Source organism: Pelophylax lessonae (assembly GCF_965119305.1).
Source record: "Pelophylax lessonae genome assembly, chromosome: 11".
NCBI classification, from domain to species: domain Eukaryota; kingdom Metazoa; phylum Chordata; class Amphibia; order Anura; family Ranidae; genus Pelophylax; species Pelophylax lessonae.
Window position 1 is genome coordinate 174,924,990 of NC_138778.1, and position 18,495 is coordinate 174,943,484.

General features: G+C 44.8%; 1 protein-coding gene across 2 annotated transcripts in view; it reads right to left on the reverse strand.

Annotated features, from left to right (window-relative positions):
• Positions 1 to 17,103, reverse strand: part of SGCA (sarcoglycan alpha) — a 55,803-nt gene extending 38,700 nt beyond the window's left edge. For both annotated transcript variants that reach the window (XM_082271253.1, XM_082271254.1), the window contains exons 1-5: positions 17,037 to 17,103; positions 9,665 to 9,787; positions 7,230 to 7,378; positions 7,072 to 7,144; positions 1 to 199 (exon numbers count right to left, since the gene is read on the reverse strand). In XM_082271253.1, the coding sequence (XP_082127379.1) occupies positions 1 to 199; positions 7,072 to 7,144; positions 7,230 to 7,378; positions 9,665 to 9,787; positions 17,037 to 17,067 (575 nt within the window). In that variant the 5' untranslated portion in view covers positions 17,068 to 17,103. The remainder of the gene's footprint in view (positions 200 to 7,071; positions 7,145 to 7,229; positions 7,379 to 9,664; positions 9,788 to 17,036) is intronic.
• Positions 17,104 to 18,495: the final 1,392 nt, after the last annotated feature.

The following is an 18,495-nucleotide window of genomic DNA, read 5'->3' on the forward strand; positions in this document are numbered from 1 at the left end:
CCCTCTTTACGTCCTGGAAGTGGGAGCGGCACCCTTCCTCCTTTGTCCAGTGCTGATGTGATATTAATGATAGACAGTCTCTGGGTGTTCCAAACCACCTGCAGAGGAACCTGAAAGTTGTGCTGAGCTTCTGGGGGAAGCATCTCCTCCACGTCCATGTTGTCAACCAAAAACTCAGCTCGAAACGGGGGTGGCACATCTACAAACACAACGTTTTCGAGGAAAATACATAAATGAGATAACAAAAGTAACGAATCTGCCTCAGTCATGAGATATTCCACCCAAAAAGAACGGTACATTAGTACAACTGGTAGTTCTCTGAGCTGGGTTCATTACCAAAGAGTTGAGAAAGTATAGTGATCTCACCCACCCCTATGGTCAAACCAGCCTTTTTAAAACTTTTTGCCCAAGAGAAGCACTTAGAAAATGTTTAGGTCTCAGAGAACCCTTCTAAAACACATTGCTTAAGAATTATTGGTAAAATGCCTCTTACATTGATGTCCAGTTGGAAAAATGTCCCTCTAATAGTGGTGATCAGAATGCCACCCCAACAAAAAGCTAAAATGATTATGGGTGTCATGCTGCTGGTTCTGGAAGTATGATGGCACATCGAATGGGAGGTCAATCAGCCACAGCCCAATGAATCTCTAGCAACCTCTGGAGGAACCCTGGTTGAGAATGAATCGATTAGACTGACCCTGAGGATAATGGCACACTAATGATTCTGGCACTAGCATCTCTACCGAATGGACCAGCCATGAACTGATATCTTGCTGGTCCAGTCAGTGATTTGGATAAGTGAAGGCAAGTGGATTCTTAGCAATGTGACATGGCCTTCAGGGTTAACTTTTAGGGTTAACATTTTTTTAGGATTAAGGTGAGAGTAAATTGAACTTATGCTTTGCAATTCAAAGCAACAAGTTTAGGTGATCCCTGATGACATCACACGTAGGCTGACGAAACCGGTCGGGTCCGCGCATTACGCCCACGTCACTTCCGGTTCCTTGGAACGCAGCCGGAACGCAAACCGGCGTGCGATGCTGTAAAGCTGTTCCTTTGACTACCTGATGTAAGTGGCTCCTTTTTTCCTTTATTAAACTGAGTATACGTACTATGCCATGAAGTCACTTCTTTCTTATATGATCGGTCTGTGTGAGAGGCTTTGGATCAAGAATTTACCAGTTCCCCTAGGTGGACAGATTAACATACGAGCTAGGGCGGCATTCCATTCCTATTGGGACCCTGCGTACAGCATACCACTTACCAAGGCTAGACCCCAAGGGGTCATCTGGTAAGTGTGTAGTACATTTGGTGGTGGATTTTCTTTCCTCTTCCTATCTCGCCATATGGAAGCACCTTTTCTCACAGCACTGAGCACTTTAAAGTCATTGGACTATATTTTTTGATTTGTTGTTGTTTATACTGCATTTGCAATTTTGCACATAAGGACTGCCTTTATTATATGCACAAGTTGCTAACAAAAGGAATTACTCCTTTATGAATGTAGAGCACCTAAAGTCACTGTATTTTTTGCTGCTGATATTACATTTGCATTTTGCACATAAGTTCTGTCACTATTTATATGCATTTAATTTTTTCTACATAGAGTTTATGCACCGTCACTTTAATCATTGCGACACTTGCACTGTCACTTTATTTGAATGTGATATATTTATACCAGCAATATTATTTGTGTATGCACCAAATTTTAGGTATTTCTTGACCACCAATTTTGAGCGCTGTCTCTCCATTTTTGCATTAAAGCAACAAGTTTGCTTTGTTAGTGACCGTCAAGCTGCTTATACTTACCTTTCCTTTACTCCTTCATCACTGTTCAGACAGCAGCAGCAAGGTGAGCTGTATGGACATAGCACAGGTTCTCTATAGGGCTTACCTGCTGGGGCCTGTTTCAGGGTTACCGTTGGATTAAGGGTGGAGTGTTAGGCTAAAGGCCCGTACACACGTACCGATGGTCGGCTTACAAATGTTCCTCTTTTCTCCCCGGGATGTCGGTGTCTGCTGAAAAGTGCAAAGACAGCACAAGGACAGCACAAGAATTTTGTCCGCCGACTGCAGAAGTGATGTCATGTAATGGTTAACTTTCCCTGTGTTTTCTATTTTCTGAGCATGCCCAGTCTTGCAAATCTGCGGTCTGTCGGCCGAATTGTGTACTGACAGGCGAACAATCGTCCGTTCTGGTGTCGGCATACAAATATTTTCATGTTTGCACGAAAGACTTTTGTCCGCGGATTGTGCGCAGACATCTGTCGGAGGCACCATACTAACACGCGTACAATCGGCAGATCCTTCGTCCACCGACGTTTGTATGCCGACGATCGGTACGTGTGTACGGGCCTTTAGGCTAGGGGTCAGGATTCGGGGAGATATTAAAGGGCAAGTTTTAGGCTGTGATCAAATGTGAAGGTTGTAACCCATCCTTGGGGGACTTTTTAAAACTTGAAAATGGCTCTTCTTGGGCTCAATTTGGGCTCAATTAGGGCACTTTTATACATATGATTTGGGAATGCCGAATGTTAGGACTCTTCAGCCTCAGGTGATGGAATTTTTGGCTAAAAATTTTGCCTTCCAAAACATATATAACCCACTTTTATGTTTGCTAGGTGTCATTGGTGATGAGGAAATGAGTAAAGCCTGGTACACACAATGAGAACATTGGGCGAATGATCGTCTTTTTTTTTTTTTTTTTTTGCATGCTAGTCTCCATAATTTAGAGGTTACTAAAGTTACAAAATTCTCGTATGACTGAATAAAAATTTCGGAAGTGTTGTAATGTATTGTATTGTATTTTGAGGATGTAGCCCAATCATAGGTAGGTGCCAGGTAAAAGCATCTTATGCTCCTTCTGCCTATCAGGTGATCCTGATCTATTAGGTTGCCTGTTGCATGTTCCCATGTGTGATTCACCGGGTCTAAGGGAGTAACCCCACTGCATCCAATAGGGGAGCCTGTTGGACAGTGGAGGAAACCTGGCCAGTGACACATTGGCATTTATGAGAGTCCCAGTGGGAGGGCACTCTTGCAGTGCATCCTGGGATTTCTCATAAAGGCCGGGGGGACATGTGACAGGGCGTCTTTGGTGGGAAGCAGAGTCTCAGGAGGAGGCTGACGGCTGGTCTCTCCTCCTGCTGTATGAGGAAAGTGGTCTTAGGCAGTCAGCCTAGTGAACCAGGTGTGGAGCTGAGCTGCAGAGGATCCAGTAGAGCTGACAGTGGTGCTGCTGGCAGAGTCTTCTGGGAAAAACAGTGTCCGAAAGTACCAGGGGACTTGCCAAAGGGTCTGCCCAGGAAGAGGGACCACTCCAGTGAAGTCAGAGGATCAAGGGGCCAGCTCACACAGAGTGTCAGAGTAAAAGGGGGTGCCGTTTATAACCTTGAAGAGGGGGACAAAGGGGGTGCCGAGTAGGACCCTGAAGAGTGATTCACAGTGCAGTACAGTTCAGTAAATTCTTCTTCACTAAAGTGGCAAGGTGAAGCAGCGGCCTTGCCACACTCAGCGTTACATAGAAGCCCCAGCAATTGTACATAGTTTGTTCAGTTGGAGTATCCCACTCATCCCTTCTCCTATCCCAGTTCTCAAATAAATCAACCAAAACCCCTGGACTATTTTCTGACTGAGCCGAGCACTTAGAATATGCTATTTTGTCAAGTTGTTGCTATGGGTAACCTAGGGGAATCCGTAACCAGCAACTCCCATGGCAGTAGTGCTACATGGACAAAAGGTGTACTGATTAAACAAAAATCGTACAATCTGGTATTGTACGGAAAAAAAATTCCTGTTTGTCCCATAGGATAATTGTGCACAATCTGATTGGCTCTCAAAAGCTGTGTACTAACAATCAGATTATCATAAGTCCGCTTCCAAAATGGTATTTTTTTCGTACTTTTTTTATGTATGGGCCTTAATGATACAAAAATTTTTATTAGGCTTTTCTTTTTTATGTGTGCAAGCTGTTTGCCAGGAGATGGATATATGCAGACACTCTTATTCTTGGAAACAACTGGTTAATACGTACCTTCCACTTTATAGAATGATATATGAGACCGTGGATGCCCCAAAAAATTTACCAAAGTATGGTTCCAATGGGAGGAACTCCCCAGCAACCTTGGAGGAGGCTCCAGAAGGTGAGTGATTTATAATAGGCTGGAATGAAGGGAGGTTCGAGGACCCCCTATACTTGGGGCATAGAGCTCATAACGCACTCCAGTGGTTTAAGGGTTTGACAAGTTTTATTTGCTTTTGTCTTTTTTGATTTTGTTTCTTTTGCTGAACAAGGGCTTGTATACAGGTCACCGGTTAGCTTTACTGGTATCTATGATAAGAATCACTATGATTGAATACTTTGATGTACTCATGTGTAATATGCTGCCTGTGGATCTGTCCTGTAATTACTTGAATTTTTGTCCCAAGATCTGCTTCAAAAGCGCCCTCCCACCATACTGGCACCAAAAATCACTGTTTTACCAGAGAGACATCTGTGCACAGATGTTCCCCAAATCAGCTGCCTTTTGAGCTAGCCATCTGTAATTGACGAATAATTCTGTCATCTGCTTATGCCTGTAGTTATAACCACTTGCCGACCGCCGCAAGTATATATACTGTGGCGGTCAGCCCCGTGCAGGCAAAGTGACATACCGGTACGTCACTCACCTGCGAGCCAATAGGGGGCGAGCGCGCCGCCGAAAGCGCGCTCCCGCCCCTGTTCGTTCACTCTGATCCCCGCGCGTGTGACCGGCGGACATCATAACCGGCGGACATGATGTACGTCGGTCACTCGCGATTGTCGGTTACAGAGGGAGAAACGCAGGCGGCTAGTGTAAACAAAGCCGCCTGTCATTCTCCCTTGTGTAACAGCACAGATCATACGGTCCTGCTATGTAGGACCGTAGATCTCTGCTGTTACATGAAAAGCCACGCCCCTTTACAGTTAGAAGCACGCCCCTAGGGACACACTTAACCCCTCCTTCTCCAATAAAGTTAACCCCTTCCCTGCCAGTGTCATTTTTACAATAACAGTGCATATGTATAGCACTGATTACTGTAGTAATGTCACTGGTACCCCCAAAAGTGTCAAAAATGTCAATCAAGGGTCCGATCTGTCCGCCGCAATGTTGCAGTCCCGCAAAAGAAAAATCGCAGATCGCCGCCATTACTCGTTAACCACTTGCCGACCGCCGCACGACTATCTACGTGGGCGGTCAGCCCCTCACAGGCAAAGTGACGTAGGTCTACGTCGCTCGCCTGTGAGGGTTTAGGGAGCGAGCGCGCGCCGCCGGAGGCGCGCTCCCGCTCCCGCGTGGTCACGGACCCCCCCGCGCGCGTGACCGGCGGACCCGATCGCCGCCGGCCACTCTGCGATCGGCGGGGGAGAGGGAGATAGTCAGGCAGCTTGTGTAAACAAGCTGCCTGTCATTCTCCTCTCTGTATGAGAGCTGATCACATGGATCTACTATGTAGATCCATTGATCACTCTGCATACAGTTGAAGCCACAGCCAATCACAGTTAGAATCACGCCCCTAGGGACACACACAGCCCCTCCCTCTCAAATAAAGTTAACCCCTTCACTACCAGTGCATTTTTACAGTAACAGTGCATATGTATAGCACTGATTACTGTAGAAATGTCACTGGTAACCCCAAAAGTGTCAAAAATGTCAGTCAAGGGTCCGATCTGTCCGCCGCAATGTCGCAGTACCGCAAAAAAAATCGCAGATCGCCGCCATTACGCGTTAAAAAAAAAAACAACAAAAATGACAAAAATCTTTCCCTTTGTTAGTAAACGCAATAACTTTTGCGCAAACCAATCAAAATACGCTTTTTGCGATTTTTTTTACCAAACATAGGTAGCATAAAACAAATTGGCCGAAAATATTAAAAAATTTTGATTTTTACATTTTTTTTGGGGGAATTTCATATAAAAAAAAGGGAACAATATTGCTATTTTTGCAAAATTTACGCTCTTTTTTTGTTTATAGCGCGTGATCAAAAAATCGCACAGGTGATCAAATACCACCAAAAGAAAGCTCTGTTTGTGGGAAAAAAAGGACGCCAAATTCGTTTCGGTACAGCGTCGCACGACCGCGCAATTGTCCGTTAAAGTCACGCAGTGCCGAATCGCAAAATGCCCTCTGGTCGTTTAGCAGCCAAATCCTCCGGGGCTTAAGTGGTTAAAAATAATAAAAAATAAAAATGACAAAAATCTTTCCCTTAGTTAGTAAACGCAATAACTTTTGCGCAAACCAATCAAAATACGCTTATTGCGATTTTTTTTTTCCAAACATATGTAGCAGAAAATAAATTGGCCTAAAATGTTAAAAAATTTAGATTTTTACATTTTTTGGGGGGGAATTTCATGTGAAAGAATTTTAAAAATATTGTTATTTATGCAAAATTGTCGCTCTTTTTTTGTTTATAGCGCACAATCAGAAAATCGCACAGGTGATCAAATACCACCAAAAGAAAGCTCTGTTTGTGGGAAAAAAGGACGTCAAATTAGTTTAGGTACAGCATCGCACGACCGCGCAATTGTCTGTTAAAGTCAAGCAGTGCCGAATCGCAAACTACCCCCTGATCAGGAAGGGGGTAAAATCTTCCGGGGCTTAAGTGGTTAACTAATTAGCCATGTTAGTCTGTGTTGTGTACATCCAGTACTAGTAATCTACTACTGCCTGTTACTACAGGAGGAGATGATGACAATATCATTATATTCTTTCAGATAGAAAGAGGGTGTTCTCAATTTAGACAGTGTAGGCCAAGGCAATGTCAAAGATCCAATACTGCTATATGAAATAGTATCATCCGATGTAGCCAAGGTACAATGGATGGTTTCGTTGAATAATATCCCTGCAAACGCCATTCTTCCCAATGCTCTCTTCTGATGCAGGCACCCCAGAGAACATTAAAAGACGGGGAACAAAGCATAGCAGTGTATAGATATTGTATAGCTTTGGACAGATACATACATTATTCTTCAGTCGGGACTCGGAAACACCCCATTACTATATGAAATGTTACTGTTGGCTTACACATTCAAGAGTACTTCAAACCACCTACCTTCAGCAGAACGGATATGGAAAATTATCTTTTCTCTAAGCATTTCAAATTTGTGTCTATTATACACTGTGATCTAAAAAACAGATAAAGATAATTTAGGTTACCATTTTATATGGGCTGTGAAGAAGATACCATTCTACAATATGAACACAAATTACCTCTATGACTTGCTTCCCTGGGTTGACTGGGGAACCATACAGATATCCACTGTGCCATGGGGAGCGCTGGGTATAACGCAGCCATCCAGGCAAGTCTGGGAACCCTTCCAAATTAGCATGGAAGGAAATAGGTTGAGTTTGCTCATTACCTGGAGATGTGGAACACAACATTGGGTTGAAGAGGAATCTCAAGTTTCTATAAAAATACAATATTTTTTATGTAAGTGGTTCAAATGTAAACTTTAACCTTGGGCATTGAGTGTGCAGATTTTAATATGTCCAGCTCTAACGATGCATGGTCAGGTGTATTAAACACCCACCCAATGCTTAAACATGTACTTTGCCCATTTTAGACAAAATAATAAGTTCACTTTGATCCATGGAGTATATGAAGCACATTTTTACATTTTAGTGATTTCCCTGCTGCACTGATCGACTGCCGGGTTGTCCAAAATCCCTAGACCAGGCAAGCTGATACTTACATAGTGCTTGAGCATGCTTCCCCAATTGCCATGTAATAGCGCTCGAGCACTGGCCACTTAGGCATAGGCACCAAAAGCTACACTGTTCAGAGGTGGGGGAATGTCATGTGTTTCTCTATACTTGGAAGTACCAAGTATTTCTTAGATGGGCTGTTAGCATACCAAGGGGTTAGTAGACAAAATAAGTTATGTAAAGTGTATATGTCAGGGTATTGAAAGTTAGTGCCATTTCTTGGTGTCGGCAGGCATTTTGTGTTGGGTCAGCAAGATATCTGATGCTCTCCCTATTGGTATACATGAATCAAAGAGGTAAATTTCCTGCCTCCGTAACATAAAAACATAGGCAAATTGAGTATCTCCTAACTTTTAAGGGCAAGAATAACTGTCAGCGGGGGGGGGGGGGGGGGAGTGGCCGGATACCGGATGTGAAAGCAGCGCGGCTCCGGAGCTCCGTCCTGTATGCCCTGATCCTCCAACTATCCTTGTGGAACCCGACCCCGTACTCACCTACTACGGACACCTTCTTCATCCTGGTCCCTCGGTGCATCCGCAGCAATGGACAAAATCGGCCATCCCGGTCCAGCGGCGCCTGGATTCCATCTGCCGGCCTTCTCGATCGCTCTGTCCCAAGATGGCGCTGGCTTGCCATGGAGCGTGGGGCCTCCGTCTCCGGCTGGGCGCTCCTCGGAACAGCCTGTGCACACTGCTCTGGGCCGTGTTGCAGGGGATGCTGTCTCCCCCGGATCCTCCCTGATGCCAGCAGCGGTGAGTGATCTCTTTTCTCTGTCCCTGGGCCCCCCCACTCCTTCAGAGTAGGATCCCTCCGCTGGTAGGCCTGAACCTACCCTGTCTGCCAGTATGGATGCCATCCAGCATTGTCAAGCCTCCCTCACTACACAGATAGATTCTGTGCGGATGGACTTGTTGTTCTTAAAACAGGATGTCCTTAACCTCCGCCATAGGGTGGGCAATGCTGAACAGCATATTAGTGATATGGAGGACGCATACCGCCCTTTACAGGCCACTGTGTCTGATTTACAGAGGGGTCATGCTGCTACTACTGACAAGCTTACTGATATGGAGGATCGCCTCCGGCGCAATAATTTGCGTTTCCTGGGAGGATCGGAGGGCAAGGCTCCTGAATTGTTCATGGAAAAGTGGCTTTCTGACACCTTTGGAAGAATAACTGTCAGTCAGTGCTTAGGGTGTAGGCGGTGAGAAGACAATAAACTGGTTAAAGTAGAGGCAGGCTGTTAAAAATATGAATAAACATCAGCCGCGCTCCACTTAGCTCTTTCTATTGTGAGCAAGCCAGGAGTGGCGAAACACATTATGGAAGGTTGGTTCTCGGGTGGAGACAATGTTGTAAGAAGTCAACTTATTGACTATTACATAATACAGTAATAGGAGCTACGTGGAGTGCAGCAATGTTCCTTCAAATTTGTAAGAGTGTGTTGATGGCCAGTATCGGGATTGTCCATGTATAAGAGAGGTGAGTCTTGAGCGAAGCTATGGATCTGTAGAGGTTGTTGGTATTGAAGGAAAGAAGAGTTGGGATATGCCACCATTGGCGACTAACTGCTTTTTTAGCTAATTTGTAGTAGAGTGGCTTTCCTTTCCAATACCTATCAAAGATAGAACCAGACCATCAACCTTGGCTTTAAAGAATTCCATAAGCAAAATTATTTTCTCAGGGCCCAGGGACAGAGAAAAGAGATCACTCACCGCTGCTGGCATCAGGGAGGATCCGGGGGAGACAGCATCCCCTGCAACACGGCCCGGAGGAGTGTGTCTTTGTTTGTGGAGTGAGTGTAACAAGTATCATGAATTTGTCACTGAAAAGTTATATAACTTATAACCTACTTATGTAAAGGGAGTTACACTTTAAATTGCCATTAAGGGGTTTGAAATGCATTTGAAAAGCCAAACTATATCGATGGGCCATGTACTCACCTGATTTATTCAGGAACTGTTGTTGATAATCCTCAGCATCCAGCTTGTGCACAAAGAGGGTGCCCACTTTAGGATAGACATTCTGGTCACAAAGGCCTCCAAACAAACACAGCCAGAAAAATACTGGATGGGAAAAGCATAATGCCAAATCAGAAAACACGTTGAATTATAGAGGAACCCCTTTAAAAATAGACTCCAGATAAACAGCTAAGAAAACTATTGAAATGCATACATACTGTATGCACTGTAATTGTCAGAAGCTAAGAAATCTATCTACCAAGACTTTGATCTACCACCAGAAATTGGATTATTGTAAAACTATAACTGGGAAATAAATTGACAGCTTTTTTTAAGAGATCTAATTAAAAACAAGTGAGAAAAGTAGTAGTTTTGTTCAAAAACAATTCGATTTTTTCCTGTCAGGTTTGCGTGGGCAAATTTCGGACACATTAATTTGCAGTCAATTAATCCATAATTTTAGGTATTCTATTGCTTTTTGACTTTGGAAAAAAAAAGAATCTAAAGTTTGATTACTCTAGTTCAGTGGTCTCCAATCTGTGATCCACAGACTTGCCTTTATCCAGCCCTTGGAAGGAAAGCAGGGAAAGTCGGGACTTTAAATGAGGTTACAAGAATTTTTGTATCTCCATCCCTAATATAAACATGAAAAAAGGGGGGGGGGATTGGGACTTTAAATGAGGTGTGTGATTAAAATGACCATCAAAAATGATACACAAAAGTATATGTGCATACATATCCAAACAAAAAACATGAAATGGTGCACATGTAATCTAATTTATTTGTATGCACAGTTGTAACATCATAAAGACAGTAATGCCGTACAGTAGATCCCAATAAACATAGCATATCAAAAGGGTATACAAGCATATGTCATAATGAGTAAAAAAATGAATTATAAAAACATTGTGTAACAAGGTAGTACATAATCCATAGTAATTGCATTGTGTATGCTCTACGCGTTTCGTGTATATAACACTTCCTCAGGAGCTGGTGCAATTGATTAACTATAAAAAAGGGGAAATAACATGAAAATCACAATGCATATAACAGTATAGACCACCATTAGAAAAAAATGTTTTGTGTATAGAGTTGCTTACAATTAAGTTGAAGCTGTTGCCTCAAGGGACTCGCCATGGAAGGACCCCTTGGGGCACTATTCCTCCGACTGATATGAGGCACTTTTCCTTCCACTGACACCAAAAATGGGGCATGTTTCCTCCCATTAATATAAACAACTAAGCACTATTCCTCCCTCTAATGCCAACTAATGGGACTCTATTCCTTCCATTGACACCAATGATGGGACACTTTCCCGCCCCCTGACACCAATGATGGGGCACTATCCCTCCTCCTGCTGACCATAGGCACTACATAATATTTTTACTCTTACCATCAAGGTATATATATTGTCTATTCCCACTAATACCGGGACATTTTTGATTTCCCACTGGTCACAGTCTGGCCCCCTGAGGTCTAAAGGACAGTAAACTGGCACTTTGGTCAGAAAGTTTGGAGACCCCTGCTCTAGTGAATTGCTAGCTACATAAAGCTACGTAAGGAAAAGTGGGACCTCTTGTTAGGAGCGTGTAGCGCTCATGATCCCTCATAGCTGCTGGTTTTAGCATCTCTAGGTAGAAACCAAACCTGATTTGAGCCAGCCAAGCCTGCAGTCTCATGCTTGTGATAGTGTGTGTAATACGTGCACAAGCTCTCTGTCTGTCTGTCCTGCTCTGCTCTTAGACTCCTCTGTTTATTACCTTGAATCGTATTTTAACTAGTCTCTGAACTCTACCTACCTTTTAACTACGGATTGGACCTTGACTACTCTGGACCTTGCCTGCCTTGTACACGGACTGTCATTTAACACACTCTGCTTGTCTACCAGCTTCATATCCCTGTTTGCTTTGCTCAGTTCGTGCCTGTCCCAGTGTGGTAGCCAGGCACTATAGCATTGTGTATAAGTCCTGGGGGCAACTGAGTATCGGTAGGCCTGCTAGCCTTCTTAGAAAGGGGGCTGCTATAGGCGAAGAACACAGAAGCCTGCTGTAGTACCTGACCACCTGCATTAAGGGTACGCATAAGACTTCTGTGTGGCCGCTACTTTCCAGTATGTGACACAGCTGAACTGGTCAGTCAGCTTTACGTAGTGTTTGAAAATGGGTGCAAAGTTTGCCAGGATTACTAGTGGTAGGCTGCATATCATAAACTCTGCCATTATGGGAATAGAAGTTAAAAGGGTTAATCAGTTGCATTTCAGAAGCTCTCATGCTTATATTAGATCCAGATGCTATTGGACTTTTGTAACATTTCACAGAATATAAGACAATAAAAAATCACAGAGTGTGAACATGATAGATGTGAAGCCAATGACAGAGATAACCTCCTGGAGATTTATAGTATACGATCTGGCCCTGGATTTGTCCCCTTAGTGTAGTCTGTCTATCATAAGCAACGTTCTTCAAGCTGCTGTCACGCAGCTCTATTATGTCTACACAACAGGTTCACGCAGCTCCATTATGTCTACACTCCATTTCTGAAGACGAGCTGGCAATGACCCAACCTAATACATTTTTAAATAATAGACCAAAAAAACTGCCGTACCAACCAAAGTTTATCGGATTACAGATCTTTATTGTTACTCCAGTAGATATCATATATATTTAGTTGATGCAGCAGTTTTGTGGTCTCTTTTTTTTTTTTTTGTATTATTTTTGAACCTTCCATATTACTAGTGTAGCACCCTACAAGGTAGGTAAAGTGTAGTGGGCCTTGTCTGCTTATCAGCAGGGCCATGATTTTCAGCTGGGCTGTCATGGTTCCCAGGTGTGGCTGTTGAGCCTAGGGAGTCTCCCCACTGTTCTCAATGAGAGGGCTCTCATTGGGCAGTGGAGGAAACCCAGTCAATGGCTTACCCAGGCTTGTATCTACCCCAGAAAGGCAGATTCTGCCGCACAGCATTCTGGGAGTGGGTATAAGTTTGAGGGGAGCACTTGACGCAGCGTCTTTGGCGGGAAGCAGAGTCCCAGGAGGGAGAGCACGGCTGTCTCTCATCCTGTCAGAGGAATCGGGTGTCCCAGGCGGCTTGCCTGAGGGGACGGAGGGCTGAGCTGAGCTGCAGAGAGGATCCGGTGTGCTGAGGACCAGCGGAGCTGAGAGGGGTCGAGTTTCAGGAAAGCATTCCCAGTCATGAGTACTGTAAACTGCCCCTGGGGGTCTACCTAGTGAGAAGGGACTACTCTGGAGAAGGTCAGAGGGATCCGGGAGCTAGCTAGCCGGTGCAGGAGCAAAAGGAAAGGGGTGCCAGTGTTGACCATAGGCGTGCGCAGAGGGTGTGCCAGGTGTGCCTGGGCACACCCTAATTACTATGCTGCAGGATGAAGAGTGGGGAAAGGGGCTAGTAAATATGTAATTTACTGGTGCCTTCCTTTTCCAAATGAACATTGTGAACGCAACTAGGTTTACTATGCTTCAGTTTGTGAATGAACAGGAAGCCCCTCAGCACAGAGCACTTCCCATTCATTCACTGTACAGTGCAGCTGAGGCTGCAGAGAAAGGCATGTGTGTTTGAGCTTTGGGGTGCACACCCTAATGCAATAGGCTGCGCACACCTATGGTGTTGACCCTGAAGAGTAAAAGGGGGTGCCAGTGTGGACCCTGAAGGGTAGAGAGGGTGCCAGCGGTTGGGCCCTGAAGTGTTAAGTGTACAGTGTGCAGTGTGCAGTGTTCAGAATTGTGGCAGAAGCCATTTACAAAGGCTACCTCAGTCAGGATGGACTGGAGGGAGCAGTGCTAGACTTTTGAGCTAACCAGAGTATCAGAAGTCAGTCTTCAGTACAGTGCTTGACTTTTGAGCTAACCAGAAGTGTCAGAAGTTACACTCAAGTTCACAGACAGCAAGTCAGATTCACAAGCGCCAACGGGCGTTGACCGGCATTCAGCCAGCGTCAAGGCAGCGTCAGTAGGCATTTTTCCTCAAGAGTCCCAATTTGTACCTAGTGGAGCCAGAGGAGTATCCCACTCATTCCCTTCTCCCATCCCCATATAAAATAAACAAAACAAAGATGCCGAACTGTTCATTGTCTCAGATCTCACACTTGGGTATTCAGCTTAAATGGGCGGCTGGCGTTTCCGATAACCATGGCAGACCCACATCAGGCCCAATGCCTGGAAATTCTGCTACACTAGGTACTCCTTCCACATGCAGGTGTTTACTGAAAAACGGAGCTGGGATAGGGTCCTTTAGCATCCAAGACGAAAAGAACAATGTGCACCCCCTCTCCTCATGAGGTTGCAATTCCTGCTCATTTTGCAGCCCCCAGCTGTTGAACCACTGAAAGCGTCTGCCTCTTCTGCCTGCCCTTTGGCTGAAGGAGCTAGCCCAATGTCACTTTGGCTTCTTCTTCTCCCTATCTTTCCCTTCTCTCCTCAACTCTCACCAATCCATTTGGCCATGATAAGGGAAAGAAAGCCCTATGTAAACTGCCACACACAAGGCTTTGTACTCTTTTTCTGCCCAAACACGAGGCACCAGTGCTGTCAAGGATTGATCTGTAACCCCGGGCCCCCTGCAGCCTCTGGGGCCCTTGTGCAGCTGCACTTGCCTCACTAATAGATCTTCAACTGGAATGTGCTACAGATGACTCAGACAGCAGCTGATTGGTGATGTATGAACACATTTACATCTGTTAGCTCTTCCCATCTATACCGCTGTAACATATTCAGAGAAGCCTGGAGTCCACCAGCCACATTACAACAAAAGCATGACATTCCACACATAGATCACAGTTATAATTGATCTAGACCAAAAAAAGGTTCTCCTACAGATACTTATAAATACACACACTCACCCACCCACACACACTGCCATGTATTTATATCTCTGATGTATATATAGATCGGAACTGTCAATTCTCAGACACAGGGGGTAGAAATTACTGAAATACAGAATAGGAGGCAGGAGAGAGAGGGGGATAAAGGGGGAGAGATAAAAAGAGGGGGAGACCAGAAAGAGAAATAGAGAGGGGGGAGAAAAGGGGAGAGATAAAGAGAGGGGGGAGACCAGAAAGAGAAATAGAGAGAGGGGGAGAAAGGGAGGAGAGATAAAGAGAGGGGGGACCAGGAAGAGAAATAGAGAGAGGGGGAAGAAAGGAGGGAGAGATAAGAGAGATAAAGAGAGGGGGGACCAGAAAGAGAAAAAGAGAGGGGGGAAGGAAGAGAAGAAAGGAGGGAGGGATAAAGAGAGGGGGAGACGAGAAAGACCAATAGAGAGAGGGGGAGAAAGGGGGGAAGAAAGGAGGGAGAGATAACGAGAGGGGGAGATCAGAAAGAGAAATAGAGTTGGGAGAAAAAGGAGGAAAGGGGGATAAAGAAAAGGGGGATAGAGAGAGAGCAGGGATAGATAAAGAGAGGGGGGAGACACAAAGAGAGGGGAGAAGAGAAAGAGAGACCCATTACCCCCCCCCCCCCCAAAACCAAACTGCTTTGGCAATGCTAAAATGTATTTGGTCATGCCAATAAAGCTTATTTGAATTGAATTGAATTGAGAGAGAGTGGAGGGGGGAAAATGAAATGAGAGTGAAGAGGGAGGGAGAGATAAAGAGAAGGAGGTGAGGAAAGAGTGTGGGAAGAGAGGAGAGAGAAGAAAGAAAAAGAGTGTAAGAGAGAAGAAAAAGAGAGAGTCAAGAGACAGAAAGAAGAAAGGGGTGGGGGAAGGAAGAGGGAGAGTGAGGAAGAGGGGTAAGAGAGAGAAAAAAGAGGGGAGAGAGAGAAACAAAAGGGGGGGTGAGGGTGATGGAGAGGGGAAAGGGGGGGAATTAAAGAGAGATGGAAAATGAGGGAGAATGGAAAAGAGAGAGAAAGAGGGGGGGATAGACAGAGAAAGAGGGAGAGGAGAATAAGGGAGACGAAGCTATGGAGGAAAGGCAGAGAAAGACAGAGAGAGAGGGAGGAAGGAAGGGAGAGAAGAAAGGGGGAAAGAAAGAGTGTGGGAGAGCAGACAGAGTGAGAGAGGGGAAAGGGTGAGATAGAAAGAAGGGTTAGAAAGGAAAGAGAGAGCGAGGAGAGAATGAAAAGAGAGAGGTAGGAAGAGGGGAAAAGGGGAGGGAGAGAGTGGGAAGAGGGGAAAGAGAATGTAGGAGAGGGAAGAGAGAGAAAGAGACAGAGAGTGAGGGAGAAGTGAAAGATAGAGGAAGGAAGAGGGAAAAGGGGGGCAAGAAAGTGAGGGAGAGGGGAAATAAAAAACAGAAGGGGGAGAGAGAGAGAAAGAGACAGAGAGAGAGTGGGGGAGAGGGGGAAGATAGAGGGAGGACTAAAGGTAGAAAGAGGGAAAAGGGGGGAGAGAAAGAGCGGAGAAAAGAGAAGAGAAGGAAGGGAGGAGAAAAGAGAGTGGGGGAGAGAGGAAAGAAAGAAAGAAAGAAAGAAAGAGAGAGAGAAAGAAAGAGAGAAAGAAAGAGAGAAAGAAAGAAAGAAAGAAAGAAAGAAAGAAAGAAAGAAAGAAAGAAAGAAAGAAAGAAAGAAAGAAAGAAAGAAAGAAAGAAAGAAAGAAAGAAAGAAAGAAAGAAAGAAAGAAAGAAAGAAAGAAAGAAAGAAAGGGTAAGAGGGAGATAGCAGGTGAGAGGGGAAAGAGAGAGAGAGGGTGGGGGAACCAGAAAAAAGAGAGAGGTGAAATGGAGAGAAAAAAACAGAGAGGGAGAGTGGGGACAGGGATAATAGAGAGAGTAGAGGAGAGGAGAGGAGAAAGAGAGAGAGAGATAGAGAGAGGGGGGAAAGAAAAGTTAGGAGGGGGACGGAGATAAAGAACAGAGAGAGAGAGGGAGAGGTAAACAGAAGATTAAATGAGAGAAAAGAGAGAGAGTTTGAGAAAAGGAGAGAAGAGAATGAGAAGGTATGGAGCTGTTGCTCATAGAAATCATTAAGACCTTTTTCATTTTCCTGTGAAATGAAAGTTTAGCTCTAAATAAGTGCTCTGGGCAACAACTCCAAACTCATTTTCCATTCAAGTCAACCAAAAAGAAGAGAGGGATGGGGGATAGAAAGAGAGAGGAAGAGAGATTTGAAAAAAGAAACAAAAAAGAGAAAGGGATAGAAATAGAGAGAGCGAGGTGGGGGGGGGGGGGGGGGAGAGAACTCTGAGTAGGGTGAAAGAGGGAGGGGAGATTGTGAAAGGTAAAGTTAAAGACAGACAGACATAATAGGAACAGATAGTACATATCATCAGACAAGGAGAACTAAGCAAAGTGTATAGAGGAAATTGGGGGTCATGCACACATAGTAGGGTGAAGGGACATGCAGGGTGGGGTAGGAGCGCCATGCACACAAACGCATACAAACACTCAGTATAGCTGTCCCATGCCTGATATTAGAGCCACTCTCCCCGATGCCATATTTGCTGTGACTGTGGAGGGGATGGAAAGGGCAGAGTGACAATGGCAGCTGGGGAGGGGAGGAGAGAGCTAGACGCTGGTGACACAGTGACAGTGGCATGCCAGTTTCTAACCGCAATGTTATTAAAGTACTGCTTCCCCCAAAAGTGTACCTGTCACCTACGCAAGTTCAGCAGGACTGCTTTGGTCCATTTTACAGGAATAATACCAGGTTCAGTCATTGCCCCCAGCAGAGCAGAGACTTGTGGATTTAATGAATCTAGAGATAGAAGTTGTGGAGGAAAACTACAGACTTACTCCCTGTGTGGTGTCACCTGGACAGGAAGTGGTGGAAAAGTGTTGGGGGAGGTCAGGTGAGGTCACTTTGCTCTGTTCTCCTGGCAGTACCTGTTTGCTGCATCACAGTGGTGTAGTGGTTAGCACTTTCATCTAGCAGTAAGAGGGTTGTGGGTTCAAATCCCAACCATGACACTACCTGCCTGGAGTTTGCATATTCTCCCTGTGCCTGCGTGGGTTTCCTCCGGGTACTCCGGTTTCCTCCCACTCTCCAAAGACATGCTGGTAGGTTAATTGGATCCTGTATAAAATTGACCCTACTATGTATGTATGAATGTGAGTTAGAGACCTTAGATTGTACGCTCCTTGAGGGCAGGGACTGATGTGAATGTGCAATGTATATGTAAAGCGCTGCGTAAATTGACAGCGCTATATAAGTACCTGAAATAATAAATAAAAATAAATGAATACCTGACTGACTCTTAGCCCTGTCCTCCATTGCAATACTTCCATTTTAAATGTTCATTAAGTGCATAAGTACATTTGTTTATCTGAATTTCTTCATATCTGGCTGAAGTTCAGCTGTCCTCCACTCCTTAGCAAAAAACATCATGGGCTGATGACTATAAATGGATGAACAACTTTCCTCTAAGAGTAGAAGAATTTAAAGAATATGTAAAATAGCATTTCATATTCCTGATATGTACCTGCTGTATCATGAACGTGTATGAAGAAGTATCCTGTTCTCTTTGTATTGCTTCCTTTGAGTGAAATCCTTGCTCTGCCTGCCAGTCCCTCTGCTTTTCTATTAAAAACTGACCACACTAATCAGGAGAGCACAGAATGGTCAGTTCTCTAGCTATGCCAGCTCTCCCCCAATAATCAGGCTTGTCCTGACGTTTAACAAGACAAAAAGATTTCCAAGCTCTCCTTACCGACCAATCTGCGACCAACCGAATTGACCTGTCCAACAGTACGTGTTAAAAACAGGGGTTTAGTTGCACACATTTGCAAATACATGCGTAAGCCACAGAGCCCCGTCAAGGCACCCCATTATCTGTGGTCCTAACTCTAAATTCTGTGAGTCTTCAACAATGGAAGCACATGCATTTAATGGACAGGTGTAGGACAGATATACCTGAAGGGAGCCTG